General features: G+C 40.3%; 2 protein-coding genes across 4 annotated transcripts in view; both read left to right on the forward strand.

Moving 5' to 3' along the window:
- The window catches only part of slc30a8 (solute carrier family 30 member 8), a 7,184-nt gene extending 4,085 nt beyond the window's left edge, over positions 1-3,099 (forward strand). For 2 of the 3 annotated variants that reach the window (XM_031295910.2, XM_035991736.1), the window contains exons 5-10: positions 351-504; positions 676-818; positions 953-1,065; positions 1,859-1,964; positions 2,097-2,231; positions 2,631-3,099. In XM_031295910.2, the coding sequence (XP_031151770.1) occupies positions 351-504; positions 676-818; positions 953-1,065; positions 1,859-1,964; positions 2,097-2,231; positions 2,631-2,776 (797 nt within the window). In that variant the 3' untranslated portion in view covers positions 2,777-3,099. The remainder of the gene's footprint in view (positions 1-350; positions 505-675; positions 819-952; positions 1,066-1,858; positions 1,965-2,096; positions 2,232-2,630) is intronic. The other variant, XR_004104358.2, reaches the window with a different exon arrangement.
- Positions 3,100-8,761: 5,662 nt separating this feature from the next.
- med30 (mediator complex subunit 30) overlaps positions 8,762-26,363 on the forward strand; it is a 41,339-nt gene continuing 23,737 nt past the window's right edge. Inside the window, exons 1-4 of the mRNA XM_031295909.2 lie at positions 8,762-8,885; positions 9,883-10,172; positions 12,728-12,886; positions 18,928-19,035. Coding sequence (XP_031151769.1) covers positions 9,975-10,172; positions 12,728-12,886; positions 18,928-19,035 — 465 coding nt within the window. The 5' untranslated portion in view covers positions 8,762-8,885; positions 9,883-9,974. The remainder of the gene's footprint in view (positions 8,886-9,882; positions 10,173-12,727; positions 12,887-18,927; positions 19,036-26,363) is intronic.

A 26,363-nucleotide genomic window follows, 5' to 3' on the forward strand; every position in this document is an offset into this window, starting at 1 on the left:
TTAAAAAAAATACTTAAACATAAACTCTTATCGTATATATGTTTTTTTAAACAACTAAAGGAAAATTAAAACAAAATTTGCAAGCCATCATAATTTTGGACTGACAGTAAAACCACAGACTCATGTGTGGTGGGTTCTGAATCACTTGGAGGTTAATTGTTTTGGTACATATTAACTTTGCAAGCAGACCATTTTTGTGAACAGTTTGTTTAATCTAATAATTTTCAGGTTCTTCTTTGGATTATTTGGAATTGGAAAATCTTGTATCGAAACATCTTCCAGTCAGTTATTGAACGCAGTTGTTGTATTTCTCTTGATTGATTTTCCTCCTCATTTCTCGTCCCATGCAGAGATCCTGGGTGCGCTGCTGTCAGTTTTCACCATCTGGCTGGTAACAGGAGTGTTGGTTTACCTGGCTGTGGAGCGCATTCTCAACGATGACTACACCATCGAGGGCACTATCATGCTCATTACCTCTGGTTGTGCAGTGGTGGCTAATATTATGTGAGTAAAATACACACTCAATTCTCATTTATGCTGCTTTTATCTTTGAATATTTATGATTTAATTAAAGCCGATACAGAGAGGAGGGCAATACTAAATCTACTTTCATGGACTCTTGAAGAAGTTTGTGTTGTATTAGCTTTGAAATAACTTTGTTCCTACTCTCAAAAGCATGGCCTTCGCTCTTCACCAGTCCGGCCACGGCCACAGTCACGGGGGTCTCGGTTCACCCGGACACGGCCATAGTCACAACGGTCACAGCTCGCACGGCAACAGTCACGGGGGTCAAGGGCACAGCCACATTAAGGAACACAGTAAGTTATACCAGAGTACAGTGGTTCGCAATCGGCCCGTTTCCAACAGGCATGTTTTGAACTGCACTGCATTAGTGGATTATAAGATGATGTATACTTATCTTTATAGATCTTACTGAACTACTTTCTTTCAGGACAGAGGGCTCAGCAGGGCAACGCCAGTGTGCGAGCAGCCTTCGCCCATGTGTTGGGAGATCTTCTCCAGAGTGTCAGCGTGTTTCTCAGCGCCATCATTATCTTCTTTAAGGTTAGGAGTCTTTCTAGAAGTGAAAAAAAACAATATAATGAAACACTAAATATGTAACAGGAAATTAATTCAGAACAGGTAACAAAACAAATCCGGGCACATATAGCAGCTAATCCAAGTAAAATAAACCAAACCAATAAACAAAGGGAAAAATAAAAGACAAAAACGGGACAGAAAATATAAATAAAATACCACATAAATACAACATAAATTGGGTATTAAACTTTACGAATGTTAAGTCACCCCTCAATTAGCTAATGATATTTTGATTACTATCAGTGTTGTGACTTAAATCTGGCTTATTTTGGTGTGAGACTTGGGCAGCATACAATACTGTAGCTCCCATTTATTAATTTCTGCATTATTTTTAGCATCCAACTATCCACCGCTCTGTATTTCTCGGTGCTAAAAACACACTCACCCTTAAGGAATAAATGTCGAACAACACAAGGCTGCATGTGCAGGAAAGATGGTGCCGTTTTTTCTGTCTACAAGCTGTTTTGTTGCTTGGTGTCCTGCAGAATGCTGAAAGATTTTCCTCTCCCTGGGCAGCGATTACTGCAAAATTATGAGCTTCACAGTTACCCAAGAAATTGTCAATGTCCTATATCCATTTAGTATTATAACCATTACTAAAAAAATTAGGATACTTCAGCTTTATCCTTTGGATCAAATATCGGCATGTAGAGATATTGTGCTCTTTGAGAAATACTACTCTTAAAGTATACTCAGTACATTTAACATTAACATGTCTGATATTACTCAATTTTCTCTTGTCATTTGTTTCTTCCAGCCAGAATATAAGATTGCTGACCCCATCTGCACTTTCCTGTTCTCCATATTTGTCTTGTGCACCACCCTCACCATCCTGAGGGATATTGTAATTGTCCTGATGGAAGGTGAGGTTCTCATTCCCTGGCCCTAAAAACAATGACAACATACAGTGTTTGCAGCTCTCTTTCTCGCTCTATCTGACGCCTTATCATCTCTCAAAGTCTTACATTTTCCTTTTTTATTGATCTACTATTAAGGCACTCCAGCAGGGGTGAAGTACGGTGAAGTGCGGGATGGTCTGCTAGCAGTGAAGGGTGTGACGGCGGTCCACAACCTTCACATTTGGGCCCTCACCATGAACCAGACTGTACTGACTGCACACGTAGCCATAGGTGAGAAGACAATGCAAACGTATGAGCTGCTGGCACGATTTAATCATATTTAACTTTTTTTAAATCGGTGCCACTTGTAACCAGACGTCATGAAGGAGTCAAAACCCAATCAACGTTCATTATAGTGAAGTCCTTTGCACCATTGGTAATGAGCACATAGACCCTTACTATACACAGTCTATGATGAGCACAGGAATTTCCCTAGTGTCGGATTAATAAAGTCTATCTTATCTCTTATCTTATGACCATTACAACCTTAATGGGCTGCTAACATGCCTCTGGACTTTTTTCTGTAAACTGTTTTTAAGACACACACACACACACACACACACACACACACACACACACACACACACACACACACATAACATTTCCTTTGTATTCCTCTACCTTCCACAGACGAGACAGGGGATGCTCACACTGTCCTGAGGGAAATGACACAGGCTTGTTTCTCCACCTACAACTTCCACTCTGTTACGATTCAAATGGAGAGACAGGCCGACCTGAAGCCTGGATGTAACCTGTGTGAGGATCCCAAGAAGTAGGAATCTGCCTAAATTCTTGATCTGATTCCAGCAGAATAAGGCCAAGCTATATGTTTTTGCTCTTGTAACCTCAATAATTATAACAAGTTGTTTTGCACTGCTTGTTGGATCCTAAGGCTTGTTCCTTAAAGGCATACTATGCAGTTTCCATTTTTGTCAAACAGCGACCGCTAGAGTCGCTGTGGAGTACTTGTATTTAACGTTACCTTTGCTGCTTTTTAGCTCTCGCCAACGAGTGAAAGCCTGACCGAATGGGACTCTTGTCCGGTTCCTCACGCGGTCAGTTTCTCATTTTCTTTTCCTTGACTCTTCCGACCATGCTTTCTTCGTTTTCTTCGTAGACTCTGCCATGATTCACATCTGAAATGCGTGCTAGTGTCTTCCCTAGAGGCTGTTTCTTATATGTTGTTGATGTATGTGACGTTGTGCTGTAAGGCAAGTCGTGATTCTCACGGGATTTGGCAGGGTGCCACCTCTCAAACCTGCATTGCTGGCGTCCCCCCCCCCCACTTTGCTATCAGGATGATTTGCCCTACTACAAGTTTGTTTACCATCGAAATGACTTCGAAGCTGTTATATTAAGGTACAAATCTAGCATAGTATGCCTTAAGTGCCTTTTAAACTAGTGGTGTTTATTTTACTACAATTTGTTACACAATTTGTAATCAACTGGGGAAGTTTCATGGTGATATATATATATATATATATATTAAATGTATTACCCTATTAACTGGTAGTGTCTTGCCTTAAGTGCCTTTGTGTTGACATTCCCAAAGAAATATTTGTATTGAAATGAGCATGTGCTAGTCAAAGGCAAGTTTGCTCATTATTTAAATTTTTTTTTTTTTTTTTTTAGAAAAGCACATCCTTTTCCTGTGTAGTTTTAACTTGTCAAAAACTTTAAAGGTCCAATATGTAATATGTTTACTGTAATAAATCCAAAAATGACCCCAATGCGTCATCAGATATTAAGGAAACATGTTAAGTTGAAATGTTATCTTTTCTGACAACAATGCTAATGCCAGTATTTTCTCCTTTTTGAAATTTCCGATCCGTGACGGAATTTTTGTTTGTGTTTTGGCCTGTGTGTTGTTATCAACTGCCCAGTTTGACAGCCAGGCCGGGTTGCCAGATATAGCTGTAAAAATCTAAACCCAGCGTGCTACAGCTGTAACGTTAGTACAGCCATGAAAGCCGCAAACAAATGCACAACAACAGTTGCGTGACCAGAGACATTACAAACCCCGGGTAAATATTGGAGATGTATTTGAAAGATGGAGACAGCTTAGAGCCCAAAAGGACGCCGAGTTGGCAGATTTCCTCCTGAACAGGTAGCTAAGCGTTAGCTTCAGGCTAATTTATCACGGCCACAAGGGACGGGCATTTTATGTCATTTCAACATTGTGTACTCGCATTAAATTATATAGCTAGAGTACCCAAGTTGGTTACTCGCAAAAACAAATTGAGACACAGCCAGTAAAGTGATCTCGACTGGTCCTGGTTAACGCCGCCATGCTAACCCTGCTAACATTACCGGAGGACCAGGCAAGCGGGCCACAACTGTTTACAGAGAAGACGGCAAGGTAGTGTTATTTTAGCGGTTCCTCCCGTAATTCTAAGCCTAGGAAGTGTGTCTGTCGTCAGATGGAGAGGACGACGAGGTTGTGTTTTTAGCGGTTCTTACTGTAATTCTAAGCCGAAAAAAGTGTCTGTCAGTTGGTTACAGAGCTCCGCGTGAGCACGGGCTTCTATGACTGTCAATATAGCCAGCATCTAACATTAGCTACTCTGCTGTGAAGTAATGTCTGGCTATGTGAGACAAGCATCTAGCAACATTGTTGTAGGAGGGTCGGTCTTGCAAAGTGAGACTATGGATCCTGCGGTCTCAGCCTGGCAACCTCTGTGAACGTCGAGTCTGGGTAGGAGGGGGCGGGGGAGACGACTCTATCCAGTATTTTGAATTTGTACTGCAGTAACTATTTTAAACACTAGCTGGCAGTATTACATATTGCACCTTTAATATTCCTGAGTTGTTGCTTTTGAGTGTATTTATGATGAAATAGAAATCCCAATGCACTGTATAAACTATGTTCCTCCATTATGAATTTATACATGTTAGATGACTGTTTATTTATACTTCTACTCACAGACATTTTAACTACTGTGTTTACTTTGTGACCTTATGTGAAGCATTCAGACCGATGCAAAAGTACTGTTTGAGCATTTACCTATAGTATCAATGTAAGACATAGCATACAGCCATTTGCACACAATCTGGAATGTAAATATAGATCAATACATATTTATATGCATTGACTGTTCCACCAGCAACCTCCGATGTACTGCATGTGAGCATCAAGTGCATTTGAATACAAATGTCTTTCCACTGCCTTAGTACAGTTATAAGGTAAAATTAATTATTCAATAAAATATTCATTTTTCAAATACAGTCTTGCTTTCAAAGTTTGATTTACAATGTCATAAAATTCTTAATGATGAAGCACTGTACTGCCAACACCAGCTCCTCTGTTGCTGGGCAACAAGCTCACAAATGGATCCATTGTTTTGAGGGGCATGTTGATCCCAGTTAACAGTCCCCCACCTACTTGACCTTGAGCCCGTTTGTGGGGGAAAATAATTATTTTTTTCTTTTTTTTTTTTTTTTAAAATGTACTCTACCTGTGCAGCCATTTTGGGTACGAGGGCCCTCTGACATGTTACTGACGCTGAAGTGTTCACGGCTCGTTTGAGTTTGTTAAGAGCTCTGGGTGTCCTGAGCAGTAGCACAGCCAAGGGCATCATTAATAACAACTGACACAGCTGGCCGGTCTTTTATTTTGAAAATATCTGATTTTAGGCAGTGGTGACAATAATGAAGTACATTTACTTAAGTTCTGTAATATACAATGTTGAGGTACTTCCATTTCATGTACTTTACACTTCTACTCCACTACATTTCAGGAGTAAATATTGTACTTTTTATTTCATTACATTTATCTGACAGGTGGAATTGATTTTTAAAATTAAGACTTTACAATCAACATATGATCAATTTATATAATATGATAGTTATAAATTAAACCTTTACAGTATAAGCAATATTATAGAATGATATATGATATAACACTCTGAAAAGAACCAACAAGTACTTTTACTTTGATAGTATGTAAGACTTTTAGCCTGCTTGTAAACAATATTTTTTTCATAGTGGCATTGTTACTTTTACTTCAGTAAAATATATGAGTACTTCTTTCACCACTGGATTTAAGACACATTTTATAATCTCATACATGCACTTCTATAATCACCACCATAGACTGTACATAAAGTTATTTTATTTTTCCAAAACCATTTTCTCCACATTAGGTATTTTCATTTAACATTTTAATTTTGTGTTTAACACAAAATGTAAGTTTTTAATTCTACTTCAGTAAAGTTGCATCTTATTCCACACTTCATGGACTTTCTTTTATGGCTGCACCAGACAATCAAATTGTATATACAGTATATATAACCACTAATGTATATATGATGCAGAATAATTCATTAAACTATCCATCATATATATATATATATATATATATACAGTCATGTGAAAAAAATTAGGACACCCATGCTAAAGTTGACTAAAAAGAGGAATAAAAAAATCATCTTTTGGAAATTGATCTTAATGCCTTAATTAAAAAAATGAGGAAAAATCCAATCTTTAAGGACACCAATTTTCTTTGTGAATGAATAATGTATCGTAGGGCTATTATCACATACTCTTCACCATACCTAGAGATTGGCATGGTTTTATTTCAGTTAGCCTAATAGCTGGTTTGATTTGCATTGAGAGATGATCTTATGGAAAGTACCCCATGCCAATCTCTAGGTATGGTGAAGGGTATGTGATGATGTGGGGCTATTTTAATTCCAAAGGCCAAGGGAACTTTATCAGGATGCATAGTATCCTGGATCCATGAAATAACTGGCCTTAAAAAATAAAAATCTGCCTGCCACTATGGGAATTTAACATAGGGGTGTACTTACTTATGCCCCCTGTATTTTAAGTAAGAACATTTATTTATTTACGATACATTATTCATTCACAAAGAAAATTGGTGTCCTTAAAGATTGGATTTTTCCTCATTTTTTTAATTAAGGCATTAAGATCAATTTGCAAAAGATGATTTTTTTATTCCTCTTTTTAGTCAACTTTAGCATGGGTGTCCTATTTTTTTCACATGACTGTGTGTGTGTGTGTGTATATATATATATATATATATATATATATATATATATATATATATATATATTAGAGTTGAAAGCAGTACCTTGAATGTAAGTACCTTTATTTTGTTTTTGCTTTTTGTTACCTTTTGCTTCCTCTCCAACTCTTTTTACATGTTTTCCTCTCTACTTCTCTTCTTCCATTCACTACCACTTCCTCCTCTTTCTCTCAGTCTGTCTGACTCTTGCTGTCTCACCCTCTCATGCTCAAGTTTCAAGCCCATACAGCATTGATGAGATGATGAAGTGCTGCAAGTTTCAAGGTAATCTGTGTTGCCTGATGTTTTTTCATGCAAGAGGCCTCAATAACATGCAACAGCACATGATGTACAGGATGCTGCATGAGACACACAGAGGTTCAGATTCATACCTTGTGATGAATGAAGGTCTTTAGGATTTTTGAATGTACAAGAATGTTTATGTCTCAATGAGGTTCAATTACATAAATATGAAAAATCTATACGTTTTCCATCAGCTTGCCTTGATGTGATCAATACATTCTGTTGTGTCTCTATTCACATTGATCAGTGATGATAAATTATCTCTCAAGTAGCTAAGGACCTGTAGACAGCTTATTTCTTAGCCCTGGCCCCATGACAGACACACATTTACTGCACAAACACACAAAATGAGCATGCACATATACTCACACACATATTTGCATTTTCCAACCTTTTTCATTGATATGTGTGAATGAACTTGGTTGTTTAAATTATTTCTTCTAATGTCAAATGTATAATTCAGCAACAAATGAGGGAAAGCATATTCATCTCACTACCTGCCTCCACCCACTCACCATCACTATCGTCCCAATTAAACACACCAAGAAGACAGGCTCCTTCTGCAATTAAGAAGTTGTGGGCAGTCAAGTGAACTTGTGCTTTTCATATCAGTTTTGCATGTTGAAGATAGGGTGTTTTTTAAAGAAAAGGAATATGTGAAAAGAAACGACTACAGGTTATTATTACACAAAATGTGTTTTAGATAAAAGGAAATTGAAATCCAGCCTGTAACCCCAAATTTAAATAATGTAAATCAAGTAAAAGGCATCATAATCTACTTTTTCAGCCCCACTCAAGCCTGAAGGCAAAGCCTTTCTTTTTCTCAAAAGCTCTTATTTCCAGTCTCTGTAAATCAGAGCTGTAATTCTGCTGCATGGCAGCACACATGCTGAGGAAGCAGCATGTCTATTTATGACACCTCTTGTATTTCAAATTAATTTGAATTCTGATGGCTCACAAATTAATCCAAGCACAGCTGTATAGTATAGGCAGGTCTAATAAATGGATGAATGGATGCGTTGAAGGATTTTATTGAACACAAATTAGACAACATATCAATTTATGGGATGAATTTGAATCATGCTTACTTAAAAAGTTATAATGACCCATGAGAAGTAACCATGTGGCGTAAATTGGCCTGAGGGCTGATAAAGTCATGTGTGTGACTTGGCTGTTATATAAGAGTAGACCAGCATATGGCGCTGTTACCCTAAGTAGCCTGAACACATTTTAGTGCGCCTTGCTTTACCGTATTGTTGTCATTAATTCTTTCGAACCATTAGGAGGGATGGGGTAAATATCGATAAATATGTTTTTATTTTAATCTAAATAATAATGACATCTCAATCCATGTAGATCATATCTCCTTCCCTTAAAATAACATTAAATAAAAAATAAAAAAATGGCATTTTCAAGTTGCACATCTCCTTCATCATTTACAATAAGCAGTCGCAGTGTCAAGCCGAATTCTCGCGATAGTTGCGGCAGCTGAAAATCCTAGGAGCAGAGCAGGCAACTTGACATGTCAACAAAACAGATAAATTATCACCACACAGGTAACATTACACGTTGTCTAATATGCTATTAAATGAATATGAACACGCACTGCGGTGTTGAGTTAACGTCGTGCCGGAATAATCAATCGACACATAAATAATGAACCGAGAAAAAGCTGAAGTGTCGTGTGTGGTGTGACTGTCCCCTTAGCTTTGGTATCAACCACTCCACTTTGTTAGCTAATTAACACGTTATCAGACTGAATGTTTTTGGGTGTGGCATTTAAAAGTCCAGGACAGCATCTAACAGACTTGTGCTGGTTTAAAGCTACGTTTAACTGTTTCTAAAAACCCGGTATACAACTTATATTAAAGGCTAAAACGTTAGCTCAGAGACTTTGTCAATGTTGATTCTGTTTAGCTAGCTAAGTTAGACCGCGTTTCGTTTTAGTTGATTTGTGACAGCTGTGAAGCTTTTAGAGAGCTGTAACGTTACTTCATGTCTTGAGTGTATATGTGAGTGTTGCACATTGTTATTCATACCGCTGTGGCTGATTTAACGGTGTATTTATATATATATATATATATATATATATATATATATATATATATATATATATATATATATTTATTTATTACTTCTCATTACGCACATTAACTATATTCCTACTTATATTATTGTTGATTAATTTTTCAATTACTGTACACCTGTCTACCACAAATATATATTTTATTTTTTATATATGTTATATTGTATCACTATATTTAACTAATGCACTATTTTATGTTTTGGATTCAAAATGTTACTCTCTTTTTATATTGGTATGCATTCATTGTTAGAGGAAGCCTGAGATCAGTAAATGACTGCTCTTCTGTAATTGTTGTGCATATGACAATAAATAAATAACTTGAACTTGACTGATGATACAAGCTAAATGTTATGCCAGTATCCTTAAACATTATGGTGATTACCGTTTTCTCAGTGACTTAAATTGTCCTACTTTCTCCCCCCTCATCCACATTTTCCTCTCCTACTCCTGTAAAACACTTTATGTAGGCATGTAAGGGTGTGCTGGTTTGAAATAGCCTGACAGGTAATCGCACCTAGGACCTAGACCACCTCCACCAGCATCTTTTCTTGCTGTCTCCATGACAACCCCTCCGCTGGTGTCGCCTTTTGGCGGGCAGCCTCCGCCCCCGCAGCAGCAGCAGCAACAACAACAGCAGCAGCAGGCACAGGCAGCACGGGATGTCAACACAGCCTCACTCTGTCGCATCGGCCAGGAGACGGTCCAAGACATTGTCCTCAGGACCATGGAGATCTTTCAGCTCCTTAGGAACATGCAGGTCTGTCTCACTCTCTGCCCACACGCCTGTCAAATATGGTTACACTCCCCCTTCAGTCTTCTGTTTGCCTCTCCTTCTGCCTTTTCAAATTTTTCAAAATTTGTTTCCCAAAGCCCAAACACCCTTACAAGACACTTAATGTCATAAGAACAGTAGTATGAGATGAGTGAAAACTGCAATATGAAGACACAACATAATTGAACAGATCTATGCAAAAGATAGAACAGCAGAATATAATCATAAAAAAGCCAAAAGATAAACATTAAAATATATTTAAAAGAATGTACTAAAATAGTAATGAGATGTCTGATGGTAACATGACACAGCATTATTATGCAAATAGCAAAGCAAAGCAAAACAGCTGTCATTCAGGAAGGCAATTCTTTAATAATAATCTTTAATTTGGACGCAGGATTTAAAAACAAGTCAGTGCAATCAGACTGATTACTAAATGGAAAGCTGGTCCAAAGCCGAGACATCGGCACAGTCAACCCAAAGCTTGAATAACCATTGATTGATAAACTCAGAATCAGCTCAAAAGTTTGCACCAGTGAATCAATGAGACATTAGAAAGTTTAAAGTTCATGTAATCTGGGGATCATGTAAGGGCACTTTGTTTCTATGCTTAAGACCTTATATGGATTGTAAAAGAAATGTGCAACAAGTGCTGCAAAGAAGTTTAAAATGTGAGTAATATAGGAGAAATGTTAGTCAGAAGCATGCATAATTTTACTCAAGCTCAGCTACAAATTGCTTGAGCATGCTTGAGCATTAAGGCAGGTAAAGAACGGATTCCAGTGTAAGGATACAAAAGCAGGTCTAATTCTCTAATGAATTGGTAAAAGCATGGCCACTGTCACAAATAACACCAAAGATCTTACAGAAAAAGTAAATGTTTGGAATGAGGAGTCCAAGCAGTGGTTGAATTTGTGAATAGGGACTAAGCAGCTATTTACTGTGGACAGATTGTTACAATCAAAGCTTTTTGGCTGAATAATGCATATTTCCACACTTCTAGCACTGGTGTTGTATGACATTTGTTGTCAAAGTATTTATGATAGGAAATCCAACACTAGCTGAACAAGTCGTGACTGCATCACACACAGTATGTTGTCTGACATATTATCATTGTACAGTCTTATGAGTCATACAGATTGCACAAATATGTCTCTTATTTGTACTGTATATGGTAAATTAGTGCAATCAAGTGATAAAGGAAAGTTGTTATGCCAGTTCTCCCCGTATACATGAGCACAGAAGAATGGAAAGAATGATGGAAGTAACTTTACCTCCGGTACAGTAGGTAGCGCTCTGCCAAAGTACAACTGGTCAGGATAAGGCTTTTTCTTCGGGTTGACCTTTGTATAAAATCACAACAACTTTGAAGGTAGGGGGAACATGGACGACTTTTCAGTGCTGTACATTTCAGAAATGGTCTTCTTGATAGTACCTGCCATGGCGAAGTCCTCAGTGGGTTTAAAGGTTTAAAGCTCATGTTGTTGCTGATGTTTTTGGCGCTTTGCTTCCAATTGCTCTCCTCCATTTCCATGTCAAAAACCACTGCAGTGGAGTGGGCGGTGGCACTTTTAATCTACGGAGCATGCCCACATGCGTAACCCGAGTTTACCCCGGTTAAGGTGTATACATGCTATGTACACATACCCCGGTTGCTAAAGAAGTTATCTAGGTCTGTTAACCGGGGGTATTAGCCGGGTAACGTGTTAACATGGCGTTCGAGAAAACGGGGTATTGCCTTTACTCAATTATAATTGGGTTTTCAAACTGCATATAAATGCATTCATTGAGAGATGGGCCAAACAAACACGCTTCAGCCACAGAATGCACAAACAGCATTCTTGTGACTTTTTTTTTTTTTTTTTTATATATCACAGACTGTCTTTATAGTCATAAAAAAATCTTCATTCATCTTCCCTGCCTCTCTCTCCCTCTGTCTGTCTGTCTACCCCCTGTTTCTCTGTGTCTCTCTCTTCACTTTGCTTGCCCCGAAGGCATGCTTGTTTCATGTTATGTAGGATGTTTATAATCAGACAGTGCTGCCCCAGAGGCTTGTCGATTTTCTCAGTAAAAACATGTATTGTCACTCTTTAACACCCATTGTGGTTAAAAGCCAGTTATGCCAGATCTCAGTATGAGAGTGAGTGAAAACATTCAAAGTGCAGCAGCTGATGCAGTTAACCTTTGCAGCTGATTTTTTGTGTTTGTGTTTTTGAGTTTAAACTGTAATTGTATTATATTATCAGGACCAGTTACCATATTGTTGCATGAACACAATACATGTTTAAGGTTTCTCTACAGCTAGGTTGCTGTCATTCTTAAGTAGAAAGGAAACTATCACTTCATTCAAATGAAAGTGCCTCTACTGTGTGCATTAGCAGAAGGCTTCCAATGAACTATTACCAGTTAGGGAACAACAGAGGGTTTGTAGTGCTTTTTGCAGTCAGTGGGGATCAATGGCTGTTTCTTTTTATTAGCTCTTCTAAAATTGTAGACTTGTACTTTGGTTAACAAAATGTTTTCTCTGTGGTGTTTCTCAGCTGCCTAATGGAGTCACTTACCACCCCAACACCCACCAGGACAGGCTGGGAAAACTCCAGGAGCACCTACGAATGCTTTCTGTGCTGTTCCGCAAGCTGCGCCTTGTCTATGACAAATGCAATGAAAACTGCGCCGGGATGGACCTCATACCTCCAGAGGTGAGCCGTAGTGACACTGACAAGATTTGACATTGTTTTCTTATATTAATGTGATTAACATGCAAGTGGATGTGTACATGTGTGTGTGGTTTGGGCCAGTGTGAATACAGGTAATAATTCCAACCAAGGTTTTGCACACTATGAAGTCTTAACTAATGAAGTCTAGACTAATAGTTGAGAGTCAAATAATCATGCTTACCGTCATTCACTTACAGTTCTCATAAGCCCCATTTCCATTTGGTATTTAAATCTGATCTGAGTGATCACAAGTGGACAGCTGTAGGACGTGTGTTTCCACCTGGCAGTAGAATGTGTCTCCAAATGCGTCCTGAGTGACCTCTTGTGATCGGATCTCACTTCCCCGCTCTAACTGCAAATGAACACGTACATCACTACGTATACAGTATATACAGAATATCTATATTGCATATAGGCTGTGTGTGTGTTTGTGTGTGTGTGTGTCTATAAATGTCAGGTGTTACACTCACATAAATCATACATTAGAAACGTTCAATGACTAATGAAAAAGCACTGCCTACAGTCTGCCTGTGTGCCGACATAAGGATGTCTACCGAGGGGCGCGGGGACCTGTGCAGGAGAGAAAGAGACGTTACTGCTGATGAAACCCCAACATTTCCTGATTTTGCGGCTTCATAATAAAAGCTTTTAAATAACAAAATAACGGGGAACTTTTATTGTGAAGAATTTATAGGAAATGAAACCCTCCAGACAGTGCTGTGTAACTCTGGTAATGTGAGACTAATAAATAACAGAAGGAGATGACATAAGAGCAGGAAGTTTGGTAGCAGCCTAATGTCCTATATTGGTGAATTCAGGGATGTTTTATGAAACAAAAAATAACGTTATTTTCAGGGCAACAGAGCTGCAGAGAGCTCAAGACAGCCGGGGATATAGGCAGCATGCAGGAACAAAAACACAGACGCACTACTAACAGAATATGATAACATCCAAAACACACAATTCTGTCAGTGGTTGCTGTGACATGAGAAATACTTTGAATGAGTAGGCTACCCTACATATTTCAACTCACAGTTGAGTAGGCGATCTTTAATGTGGACACAGCATACATTCCCGTTTTCACTGCTATTAGAATGTGGACATGTGGCTCAAACCACCTCCAAATGCGTTTTTTTTTGCGATCCGATCTCAATGCGTCCTGAGAGTGTTTTCACCTGTACTTGGAGCTGTCCACTTGTGATCAGATCACTCAGGACAGATGTTAATGCCAGGTGAAAATGGGGTCTGAGTGTTGGTGCTGTAGCACACACTGGACATGCATCACACAGACAAAAGTAGTAGCCAGGGTACAGTAGCGGATCAGGGACGATTGTGATAACTTTCATTAAAGTTGGAAAATAGGACAGTGGCGTATCCTGCTGAGTTGACACATAATCGCTGGTCGCCGCTGGTGTGAGGGATTTCATAGAAAACATCAAGAGTTGTGATATGCGTCAGACACTGCAGGTGTGTGTTGCCCTTAACAGCTTTTATCCAGTAAAATTTGTTATGTCAAACAGCACTGGCACCATGTTTATATAAACCTGACCCAGAAAATATTGTTCTATGGAGGTAATTGGATTAAGAAAGCTTTACTTCATTTTCGACCCGTTTAAAAGGACATGTACTAATGTTTTATATTTATATATACATTCTCAGTTGCTACTGGGATGCTCTCCTACCTCACCCAACCTCAAGTTATGCTTTTAATACATACTGTATACTGTACACCTAGCTCTGCAATTAGATCCTACATGAGGTGGTAACTACTTTGGTGTAGAGGTGGAAGGAACTACATTTTTAATTTGAAATGATTGATTGATCCTTCCAGATGCAAATATCAACTCGTACTGTATAAGCTTGTCAGGATTTTTTTGTGTGTGCTTTCAGACACTGCCTCATCTACATGTGACCCAGCGTTTCACACTAACTGCCTGCTAAATTAGGAAGCTGTTAGTTTAAAGAAAGTAGGCCACTGTTACTGCCACAACCCCCCTTACTCACACACATCTTTACCCTGGGGGACTCTTATCTCACCTACTCCCTCCAGGTCTGTCTTTTCTCCGCTCGCAGCAGATTCAGTCGCTTTAGGTGAGTCTCCAGAGTCTCTTCACCACTGGTTACGGTTGCCATCCACCTTCAGGAACAACAAAACACACGCGCACAGACACACACAGGCTCACTGGGCATGCACTGGTCGAGGCTCCATGCAGGGCTACAGCTAGACTATCCACCACTGTTTGATTGGATTTATGACTGCGGCAGTCCCTTCCCAATTTCGACAGATTGGTTTGGAGCTAATCTCTCTCACCAGACTCCTACTGAGGATAAAGGAGAATGTGGGAGGAGACCAGTCTTAAATTGGAACAAATTTGTGATGGCTGCCACTGTGTACATTTTCCACATTGAATAATGCAGTTGCTCAGAGTTGGAGTTGGAGTTCCACGTCTATATCAAAGCCTATGAGTGGTTCACTTCGACATTTCCCTTTGCTGTAGTAGTAGTGTAAACCCTTATTGAGTCATTACGCCATCTAGCTATTTCCCCCTTTTTATTTCCACCTTATTTAAATGTATTTGTTTCCCCTCGAGGCTGAGACCCAGTTCAGTGCTGACCAGCCAATAGCTCGGCTCACCATGTTTGTCTGGGGCTGAGGGTAGTTGATTTTGGCCCCAGCATGCATGCCATTTATCATCCCGCAGAATTCAGGTGCCTGCCTGACAGCCGCTCACTATTGGCTGCCCGACACAGGAAGTGGAATCAATGACTCGGGCAGTGTGACCTCATCGCAGTCTAATTAGCAACAGACCCGTTTAATGAACAGCTGGACCAAATGCACACGTCTGCACTTTCCCCTTTTTCTTTCCAGCTGTCTTTCTTTGCTGCTCTGTTGCAGCTTTTTCCTTCCTCTTTTTCTCAAACTCTCACACTTTCTGTATTTCTTTTCTCTTCTTCCTATCCCTCCCTTTCTCTCTCTGATAGCTGCTCAATATTGGCTCTCTCTCCATATCCTTCATTCTCCCTTTCTTTCTTTTAATCTATTTGTTCATGTTGGTGTTGTTTCACTCTCTTTCTCTCCAGCTTTCTCTTCTACTTTTCCTCTGTTTCCTTTTCTCTTTTCTGTGGTCTTCCTCCCCTCTGTCATTTCCTGCACTGTTCAGCCATGCTATTTCATTTCCCTCTCCCCTTACACATTCACCCTGTTATTTTGTTGTTGTTATTTTTTGGGTTTGTCTTTTCTACCCTTTTTGTCTCAGCGAGCAACCTGGAAAAATTCTATAGCCCATTCTTCTCTGTCAGGCAGCAAACCACATCCATCTTTCTGTGGAAGAGGCAGGGGTTATGACACACACACACACACACACACACACACATATATATATATATATATATATATATATATATATATATATATATACACACATATACACACACACACACACACACACTACACACTATACACTACACTTTCCCACCCTACTCAGCACATTTCATTTTCCCCTCAGGAACTGCCAAAGTCAGCCCGCTACCTTTAAAATTTGATATGTCATTGGCTTTGGTTTGAAATTATCTAATGAAAGAACTTCCCTCTTTTCCTACTTAAAGTTTCCTTGAGCCAGAGACAAGCTCATAGTTTGTCTGATATAATATCCTGCACATGTCTTTGCTGTCTTTTCTCCCTCCAACAGTCAGTTTGCAGTTTGCAGTTTGGCGTGAATGTATGCCTGAAAACTGACAGCAGCACAGAAAGTTATCCAGATTTTTACATCTTTCTGTCGCTCTTTTTTTGTCCTCCCCCTTGGCCTCTTTGTGTTTCTCATATTCTCTCTTCTCTTTCTTTCTGTTTGTATTCTCTCTTCTTTTTAAGCTTAGTTTTTTCTCTCTGACTATCTGACATTTTGCCCATTGTCTTACAGTCCTCACCTCCCTCTTCATCTGTTTGTCTACACTTATCTCCATCTTCCTTCGTACCTTCCTTTTTATTCCTTAGATGTTCGTCTTGATGTTGGCCTGCTCTAGCCGTATTCAAACACCAGTCAGTCATTGCTTCCAGACGAACCAGCTTACTCCAATCATTGTCTAGTCTCCGCAAGGTCTCCACTCCAGCTGCACAACCTCAGGTCAAACGGTGTAGAAAAGCAGACTAATCTAAAGAACCAACTTTGCATGATTTAGATTAGCATCGTGCCAAGTCATTATTGGAGCAAGGTGTGTTTTCCCATTATGTGGCAGTTGTTATTGGCTTCTGGTTGTTTGGATAGTCTCCTACCTAATCTGTGTTTGTGATCTTGTCTGGTATGAGTTTTTGTTTTGGAAAGGAAACTTTGGCGATGGCAGCTCTTGTTGATGTTATTTTTTCCTTGCAACAGCAAATCCTTGCTTCCAGTGTAATAAAGATGCAGATTATTTTTGCATCTTTAATTGAAAACCCATTAAAAGTGGTGTCATGAAAATAGTTTTTAGATTTCTGAGAGTGTTAATCCACAAAATTGACTTTATGTCAACATAGCTGATACTGTGTATTTCTTGGAAACTCTGTACAATAGCACAGACATTTGTCTACATTTACACTGTGTGTCCATTCAGTAGCTCATCAATCATGTAATTAATCACATTCACAGTATAAAACCCATTATGTCCTTGCTGTACATTATGTACGGAATAGTGTGTTCTCAAGACATACACACATCACTTGGATGTGGTACTGCAGCTCGCCTCCTGCTCGCCTCCTCCCTGAGGTGGCCACTAGGGGGCAGTGTGCGGTAAAGCAGCAGGCGGTGACCCTGTCGGCTCAGGAACTGTGCCTCGCCTGAGGGCTCTCGCACATCAGCCTCACTGTAGTGTCAAGCAGACAAGGTCAAGCACACAGAGCGTTTAAAAATGTATTAATCTCCCACTCGCTTTCTGTCTCTGTACTGTCTCTCTCTATGTTAAAGAGAGACGAGTGAGACTGTGTTCGAGAGCTTACACAGAATCCCCATTTTCACCACTTCATGGGAACAAGATTATGAGACAGCACAGGGATATATTCACTGTAGGATAGCACTCAAAGGTTGAGCTTGCCCATACGCACATAATTCTGACCTATAACTGCACTCAGCAGGCATATATAGGAAAAATGTGAATATGAGTTTTATTCCAGAACTACTGTACTTCACAATTACTCTTAAAATGGAGTTGATTATCACAAAAATAAAAATTATATATGTGTTGTTCTACTGTAATTGATAAACCGAATTAGAGATGTTCCGATACCAGCATTGGTATCGCCTCCGATACTGTCTAAAACGCTGGTATCAGTATCAGGAAGTACTGGAGTTTATGCACCAATCCGATACCACATAATAAAGCCCGTAAGAAAATCTACGTTAAAGTAGTTTATTTATGTTCTTTTTCCGTTATAACTGACTGTCAAACTGGATAATAAAAGAAAGTTCTGTGGCATTCATTGTTTGTGTTTGTTCATGTTTCACAAAGAGTTTAACCTGAGCCAGACTGACAACAAAGATAGAAATCATATCACATCCATACAGAGATAGTAGTATACAGTTGTTAAAACAATAAAGTATATGACACCAAGAGTCTGGGTCTGTCCGAGGTTTCTTCCTAACAAAAAAGGGAGTTTTTCCTTGCCACTGTCGCAATAGCTACTGCTAATGCTTGCTCTTGAGGCAACCACTGTAATAGTTGGGGCTTCGTAAAGTACAGAGTTTGGTCTAGACCTACTCTATCTGTAAAGTGTCTCGAGATAACTCTTGTTATGATTTGATACTATAAATAAAATTGAAATTGAATTGAATTGAATTGACACGCTGGTATCGGATCGGTACTCTGTATCGGCCAATACACAAATTCAGGTATCAGAATCGGTATCGGGAAGCAAAAAATGGTATCGGACCATCTCTAAACCGAATGCAATCCATATCAGTTGAATATGTCAGCATTTTGGAAGTGATCGTCTGGCAGTCGTCTTGCTTTACAGTAAATAATACAGTCCGATTTTTGTTTGCTGTCCCTTCCAGCAACTGATACCCTTTGTGGAGGATGACAGCTCTAAACACGAGGATCGCTCAGCTGGCCAGAGCCGCCCTGCCACCGAGGAGAGGAGAGAAATCCTGGAGGTCAACAAGGTATTGTGTTCTGTATCTCAATAGCACAACACTGTTAGGGTTACAGGTTTCATTCCCAGCCAACGGTTATGAAATGAGAAGGTAGGGCTGATAAAGGAAAAATGGAAAAGGTTCAAAAAGTGATGTGATATGAGATTTTATCACAGTTTAGCATGTTATTTCAGATCAGTAAAGTTTCAGTTCACCTCTGACATCCATTGGCCTGCAGGCATTTCAAATCTACCTGAGCTTGAGGGAAAACAAAGTTTAATATCATCTTAAAGATATAATAATTAGATAGAAATAATAATTAGGCATGAAATTCATTATGGATTAGTAATTTTACTCACCATCATTAACCTGAAGCTTTAATAGCCCAGCTTTCATTATTTGGATAGCAACCATCCAGGTTGTAAATATGTGGTTTATAAAAAACAAAATTAAGAGGCTACACTTGATAAACTTTATTGTTTGCCAGAGATGGGGACTCGAGTCTGAGACTCGGAATCGAGTTGCACTTAAGTTGCACAAACAGCTGACTTCAGACTTGACTTGCGACTCGACCCAAAAGACTATAGATTTGACTCGGACTCAACTCGAGCTTCGAGACTCGTCAACAACCTGTTTTCATGCAATTATTGCTTTTTAAATCTAAATTCATTCATGTATTTCTGTTTTCTTTTATTGGCGCATATACGTTGGGGAAACATATGATGAGCTGCATGTTCCCTGCCCTTTGCCATAATGTGCAACATAATGCATGCGCCATGCCTCATGTGCGCGCACTCACATAAAAAAATGCATTGACGATGGCGACACCAAGTCCTCCCGGAGTTGTGCCTTTTGTCATTAGTTTTGCTTTCAATAACTTCGTAAACAGTGGTAGTAAGCCAACAGCTACATGCAAGGTGTGTGGCACCAAGATAAATAATGACGGATCAACAACGTCGAACTTCATCAGGCATCTCAAAACGCACCCAGATAGGTCAGTCACTTGCTAATGTGAAAGAGACGTTACATTTAGCATATATCGTCACAGGTAACAAGCTAACAATCGCAAAGTGTTGTGCTAATGCTGGGAACAGGCAAATTGTATCTTTATAGTTAGTAGTCGCTGAGGCTCAGACATCCATGGCGCACAGGAGGCGGGACGCACGGATCCATCTCCCCAGGAACAAACGCTGTGTCGGGTGGGAAAACTCATGTGATGCATAATTGATCCCACGGATGATTTGTAGGCTATTAAGTGAACAAGGTGTACCGGTCCACCAAACACTAGGCCATCTTGACTGTTTTAATTCTGCACATATTTCTGTTACTGTAGTCCTATTTACTATTCCATTATTTCACCCACGCGTGACACAGTGGATCCGTGCGCACTGTCACCTGCCGCGGAGACGCTGGCCTCACTAACCTCTCCTCCTCTGAGTCGGATCTCCCTCGCGCTGGACTCAGTTTCACTGAGCACACTAACACTTAGAAAATAAATGGCATTACATCAGTGAGTTCAAACTGCTTATTGTGCGTAATTTGGACTGACACTGAGATGCATGTTGTTCTGTAACTGGTGTGGCGCTGCCACTATTCTCTTGATTTCCACTTCGACATTAGACATTTTTTTGAGTGAAAGAGACGTTACATTTAGCATATATCACCACAGGTAACAAGCTAACCATCGCAAAGTGTTGTGCTAATGCTCGGAACTGGCAAATTGTATCTTTATAGTTGTATCCATATGATGTGACAGACTTAGGTTAATATTTCACCAGGTCCGAGGGCCAGAGGGATGTGTTAAGTAGACCCCATGAAGTTATCCTACAACTGATTTTGATACTGTCCTGTATGGATGGTAGCTACAGGACATGCTTTGAATTCATAAAATTTAACAATACAGTGTTAGGGACAGATCAGATGGCCAGAGACTTGAGACTTGACTTGGACTCGTGGCAAAAGACTTGAGATTTGACTTGAACTTGCCCCTCAAAAACTTGAGACTTGACTTGGACTCAAGCTCAAAGACTTAAGACTCGACTTGGACTTCCAAAAAATGACTTGTGAACATATCTGTTGTTTTCTCATAGAGTTTGTGTGTTTAAAGGGGGGCAATATGCTGGTGGGTAATGCTAAGGCTCTGGATATTGTTGGGCTATCTTACTCAAAACGCGTCTTCAATATCACATGGAGATTGGGCAGAGTACCCATGGACTGACTGACAAGGCTGGTGGTTCCCAGTTTTAAAGGGGACTGGATAATGTGCCCCCTTTATCAGTGTGTCACTCTGCTCAGCCTTCTTAAGGCAACTACACACTGGGCCGATAATCGGCCGTTGGACAGTCTGGCGAGGTCAGTGACTCGAGTCTGTTCGGTGTGTTCCGTGCCGTCGTCCGTTGGAGGAGCTGTCGGCCTTCATTTTGGCCGACCTGACATGCTCAGTCAGAGACAGGGAAGTCGGGTCTCACCCGGAAATGGCCAGCGGGATGAGCGTGACTAAGCCTCTCAAAATCTGACGAAAATCTTTTAAACTGACCTTTGTCGATCTGAAATGAAGACAGATTCAGCAACTGCATGGCCTATTTCTCTCTTAAAATGTTTTCAGAAACACGTTTCGGTGAACTATTTTAGTATAATATTAGATCGTATTCTGAATGAGTCGCCATTAATGGCCAGTTGAAAAATCCAAAATCTGGAAGCAGCAGCCAGACCCACGTGACGTGTTCGTCCAATCAGCTGCCGGTTTTAATTTTTTGGGCGACAATACAAATTAGCGGCGCCTGCTGTTATGGAGACGTATTATGTCTCGTCGCTTTGGTGTGTTCTGAGGCAGTTTTTTGACCAACTCGGAGAGACTGATCAGTCCAACTGCCTTTTCTGCCAACGGTCAGCCGTCTGGTTGGTCTGTAACGGCCTTTAAACATTATGCCAGTTTCAATTCAATTTTATTTATAGTATCAAATCATAACAAGAGTTATCTCGAGACACTTTACAGATAGAGTAGGTCTAGACCAAACTCTGTAGTTTACGAAGCCCCAACTATTACAGTGGTTGCTTCAAGAGCAAGCATTAGCAGTAGCTATTGCGACAGTGGCAAGGAAAAACTCCCTTTTTTGTTAGGAAGAAACCTCGGACAGACCCAGACTCTTGGTAGGCGGTGTCTGACGGCACCAGTTGGGGGAGTGGTGAATGGTGCCAGTGTGCCCTAAAGGAGGCTCCTGTCAATTGTTGAACCTCAGATTCATTCTTTGAGTTGCCAGAATGCATACAAAGATTATAATACTTAGTTAAGCTAATAACTTACCTTTATAGTTTGTATTCATACCAATATAAAAGTGAATGAACTGATCAAGAGCTGACTTAAACAAGATAGGAGCTGATGGTGTTAAATATTAAAAGAAGGAAGAAGCCTTTACTTTTTTTATATATCTTGTGAGTGAGGTATTCACTTCTGGAGTTGTTTCAAGTGGCAGACATCAAACACACCTAAGAGCTTTTTCAAATGTATTTACTGTCAGATATGTTTTGGCCAACTCTGATAGAGAATCTGTTTTATGACACTCTGAAGTGCAGAGCAGAGAGCTTTTCTTCAGACTGACATGCCATGTTGTCAATCAAAGTCTGAAAGTTTGTTGGGGAAAGCTTTAATCCTGAGTCATGGCTTAAATTACACGCCACAGACAAACATGTTGAATCTGAGCATAGAGATGCATAGAAGGGTGAAGGGTGGTGTCTCAGATGTTAATTAAACATAATCCAACAATAAAAAATAAATACAAATCTTACTTTGCAGGGCTCTAGAGTGCGACCATTTTGGTCGCACATGCGACCAAAATTTGTAAGGGTGCGACTAAGATTTTTCCTAGGTCGCACCGGTGCACCTAACGTCCTCGCAATCGCTGCCTCTCCACGAACGAAGCGATGTCGTTTATATCGATATGGTTTAATGTTGCGTTACATGACCCATTCCTTCTGTAAAGCCGCGCCTGTGTTTGGATCTCTCTCCGCGCAGCCCCGCCCCCAATCACTCACACACGGCACCCCTGCAGCAGTTTGGACCGGCGGCGCTGTGGCAGACAGACACAGCACCGCCGGTCCAAACTGCTGACTTTTTGTCTACAGTTTTAATTGTTATTAACACAGCTATATATTGTTAAGTATGATAGGGAAACCTGTATTGGTACCAGTGTTTACGCTGGTAACTCTCTGTTATTGCGGCGGCCACGGCGAAAAACACATAAGTTATTAAATGCAACTAACTTCAGTTCGTTGAGTAATAGCGTGAGATGGAGCCTGCTGGACCTGGGCGAGAGATGTGACCCATGGCCAGAATATCATAGTTCATAAAAATGCAGCGCAGTGACCATACAGACATTTCATAGCCTACACAAGACGTGTAACGCCGCTGACCCGCCAAAGCGCATTCGACCTGTGCTGGACCCAGTCAGCCGTCACTCTGTGAGTAGCATACGCTTCAGTCCATCACACTTTTTTTTTTTCGGCCTTTATTTTGATAGGAAAGCTGAAGACATGAAAGGGGAGAGAGAGGGGGGAATGACATGCAGGAGAGGGCCGCAGGTCGGAGTCGAACCTCTATATATACCAACTGAGCTATCCGGGCGTCCTCTCTCTCTTTTAATCAGTCTGTTATTGTTGTTGAAAACAAGTGAAGGAGCTTTCTCAGAGATATATATATTTTTTAATATATCCTAAGCCAGGGGTTTTCAAATTGGGTGAATGTGAGCCTCCCCTTAGAGTAGGTAAGGACAGCCGAGCCCCCCGCTTCCCGAAAATCCCGTCCGCCTGCCCTAACACACACACGCCTCTGCAGTACATGCCATCTTTTGTGTGTCCCAGACAATGATAAGTTTCAATAACAATTGATTAAATGTAAATATTTTTTTACATTGTATTTGAAGACATTTTATTTCCACAACTTTTTAAAAAGTGCATTCATAAACGATTCTTTGCAACAGCAAATCATTTCTAACTTCATGCAGGCCTAATTGAGGCTACTTTTAAAATCACTGAACATCAGTGGGCCTATCCACAAGTCAACAAAACATGCTTAACATGTGTTATGATGGGGGGGGGTCAACCCCCTGAACATTTTGAGCATTAACTACTTCATTTCCTGCATTCTGGTGAATGTTTATGCACCTATTTCTACCTTTTTCTGAATCAATATGCTGGAAATATCTTTATGTAAAGGGAAACAGATTACAATCAAAATCTAAAAACATAATGGAATATTTAGCAGTAAGGCTCTGAGGCATTCTGTATTGCTTTATCTATTTATTCTCCTGTAGATCAACTTTTCTAATTATATCTGAGTCAGCACACATGTAGCCTAGCATCATTTACTCCTCCCTTCTCTTTTGCTTCTTTTGTTGGGGAAGTAACCTCCTTAAATGTGCGTATGACAATTATTTACCTCAATGATACATTATTCATTTTAATTTATTAATAAACTCCTGGACTGTAATATTTCAGGTGTTTGAGCAAGATTTCTGCTCATGTCCAAAACTTTGTGCACATTCACATTCAAATATATCTCATCCCATCTGTGTTCTCAGAGATTTGGAGGAGTCGTGATATTTTGAGAAAAATAAAGTGATAACAGGCTATTACAAGAATAAAGTCACTATATTTCAGAAAATAATCTACCTGCACCATAGCCTGCTGTGCATTACGTGATTTCTCTGCTGATACGGTAGATCTCAGACCGTCTGACAGACTCAGAGCCCCGTTTGGGTCTCTGGTCTCTGAATGAGACAAAGTTTAGGGAAGTGGTTGAACGCTGCTCTACATCGGAGGTGGAAAACCAAAACTACGGCAGAAATGCACGGAGCACAAACGGGACACATCTACCGCAGCATGTCGACAGCAGAGCGCATCCATAAACCTGAACCTGCACAGCTTTTTACAGCGAGAGTGGACACTAAGCGACGTCCGGTTTCATATTTGTCAGTCAACTTTTCAAAATACATTCGGGGCTGAAGCCCCGGCAAAATCAGCTGATGCCGCGTCTGTCAGTGGAAACAATGAGGCCACGCTTTTGATGCGCAGAGGTGTTGGATGCGGGGCTGCACTGCAAGTCGGCCTCCACCTGCAGCCAAACCCGCACTCACACAAGTAGGTGGAGGTGAAGGGGATCAGGACTTTCATAGCCTTAGTGGAGATCTGGGGGAACTCGCTCTCCACAGACAACCGTAACGCGTGATCGGCATTTCTCCCGGTCTCTGTCACACCGCAGCAGAGGTGCAGCCTCGGACCCCGACCAGGTGAAACCTAACTTTAACTCAGGATCATATTTCCTTTCCTCATATTTTTTTGCTGGGTCCTGTCTCCTACCTTAATGCTGACTTCTGTTGACTTGGGACAAGGAAACGATGCACTTTAAAGCTAATACACGCACGCACAATTACAGATATCAATAGAGCTGCATACAGTTATTTTTTCTTCACGTGTCGCCCCTCCCCTGTGGCTCTTTGGCGCCCCCCAGGGGAGGCGCGCCTCACCTATTGAGAACCCCTGTCCTAAGCTATTTATTTCAGATAACTTTCTGAATGTGTTGCAGCTGTATATTTTCAAACTGGTAAAGGAAACCCTGTCTTTGCATTTTATTTTAATCACAATCTGTTTGAGCTTGTGAAAAGTGGCTTTGACCTAAAACGGAACATTTAGCCCACTTGGTAAAAAAATACAGAGCTATATATCGTGTATCCCCATTCAGCGTTAACGGCGACGTGAGGAAAAATTTGGGTGCACCTAAATTTTGTGCTGGTGCACCTAAATAAAAAAGTTAGGCGCACCAGTGCAACCAAAGCAAAAAGTTAGTCTGGAGCCCTGCTTTGATTTTTGAAAATATTTTTGTGTAATATATAATTTTTTATGTAATATCAGTCCTGGTTGATTTTACGACTCCTATGGTTACTGTGGTAATAGCGAGTGCACTGTCAAAGAATGCCAAAGAATATTATGTGTTGTTTTACACCTTTTTGATGAACAGTTGTCAAAGCTAACCTTGGGGACAATTCAATCAGCAGAGACTTCGTTGCAGATATGCAAATATTTATTGTAGATAAGCATAATATGAAATGTACAGAGTCTTTGGGGATTAGACTCTATCATTAAAAATATTTAAAGGGGTAGAGAAATGGAACATATTCCCCCCTGATGGAGCCTAGACACTGGTGATGGTGGAGAGGGAACCCGGAGCCCGAACGAAGGACCTGTCTGCCGGAAAGGGACTCAGGTTTCAGTGGTTGACGATGACCGGAGGTGGAAGGGGAGGAGGAGGGTTGCACGTTTGCCTGAGAAGACAGCTGATAGCAAGGAGAGAGACATTTAAAGCA

Source organism: Sander lucioperca, chromosome 14 (genome assembly GCF_008315115.2).
Source record: "Sander lucioperca isolate FBNREF2018 chromosome 14, SLUC_FBN_1.2, whole genome shotgun sequence".
In the NCBI taxonomy this organism is placed as follows: Eukaryota; Metazoa; Chordata; class Actinopteri; order Perciformes; family Percidae; genus Sander; species Sander lucioperca.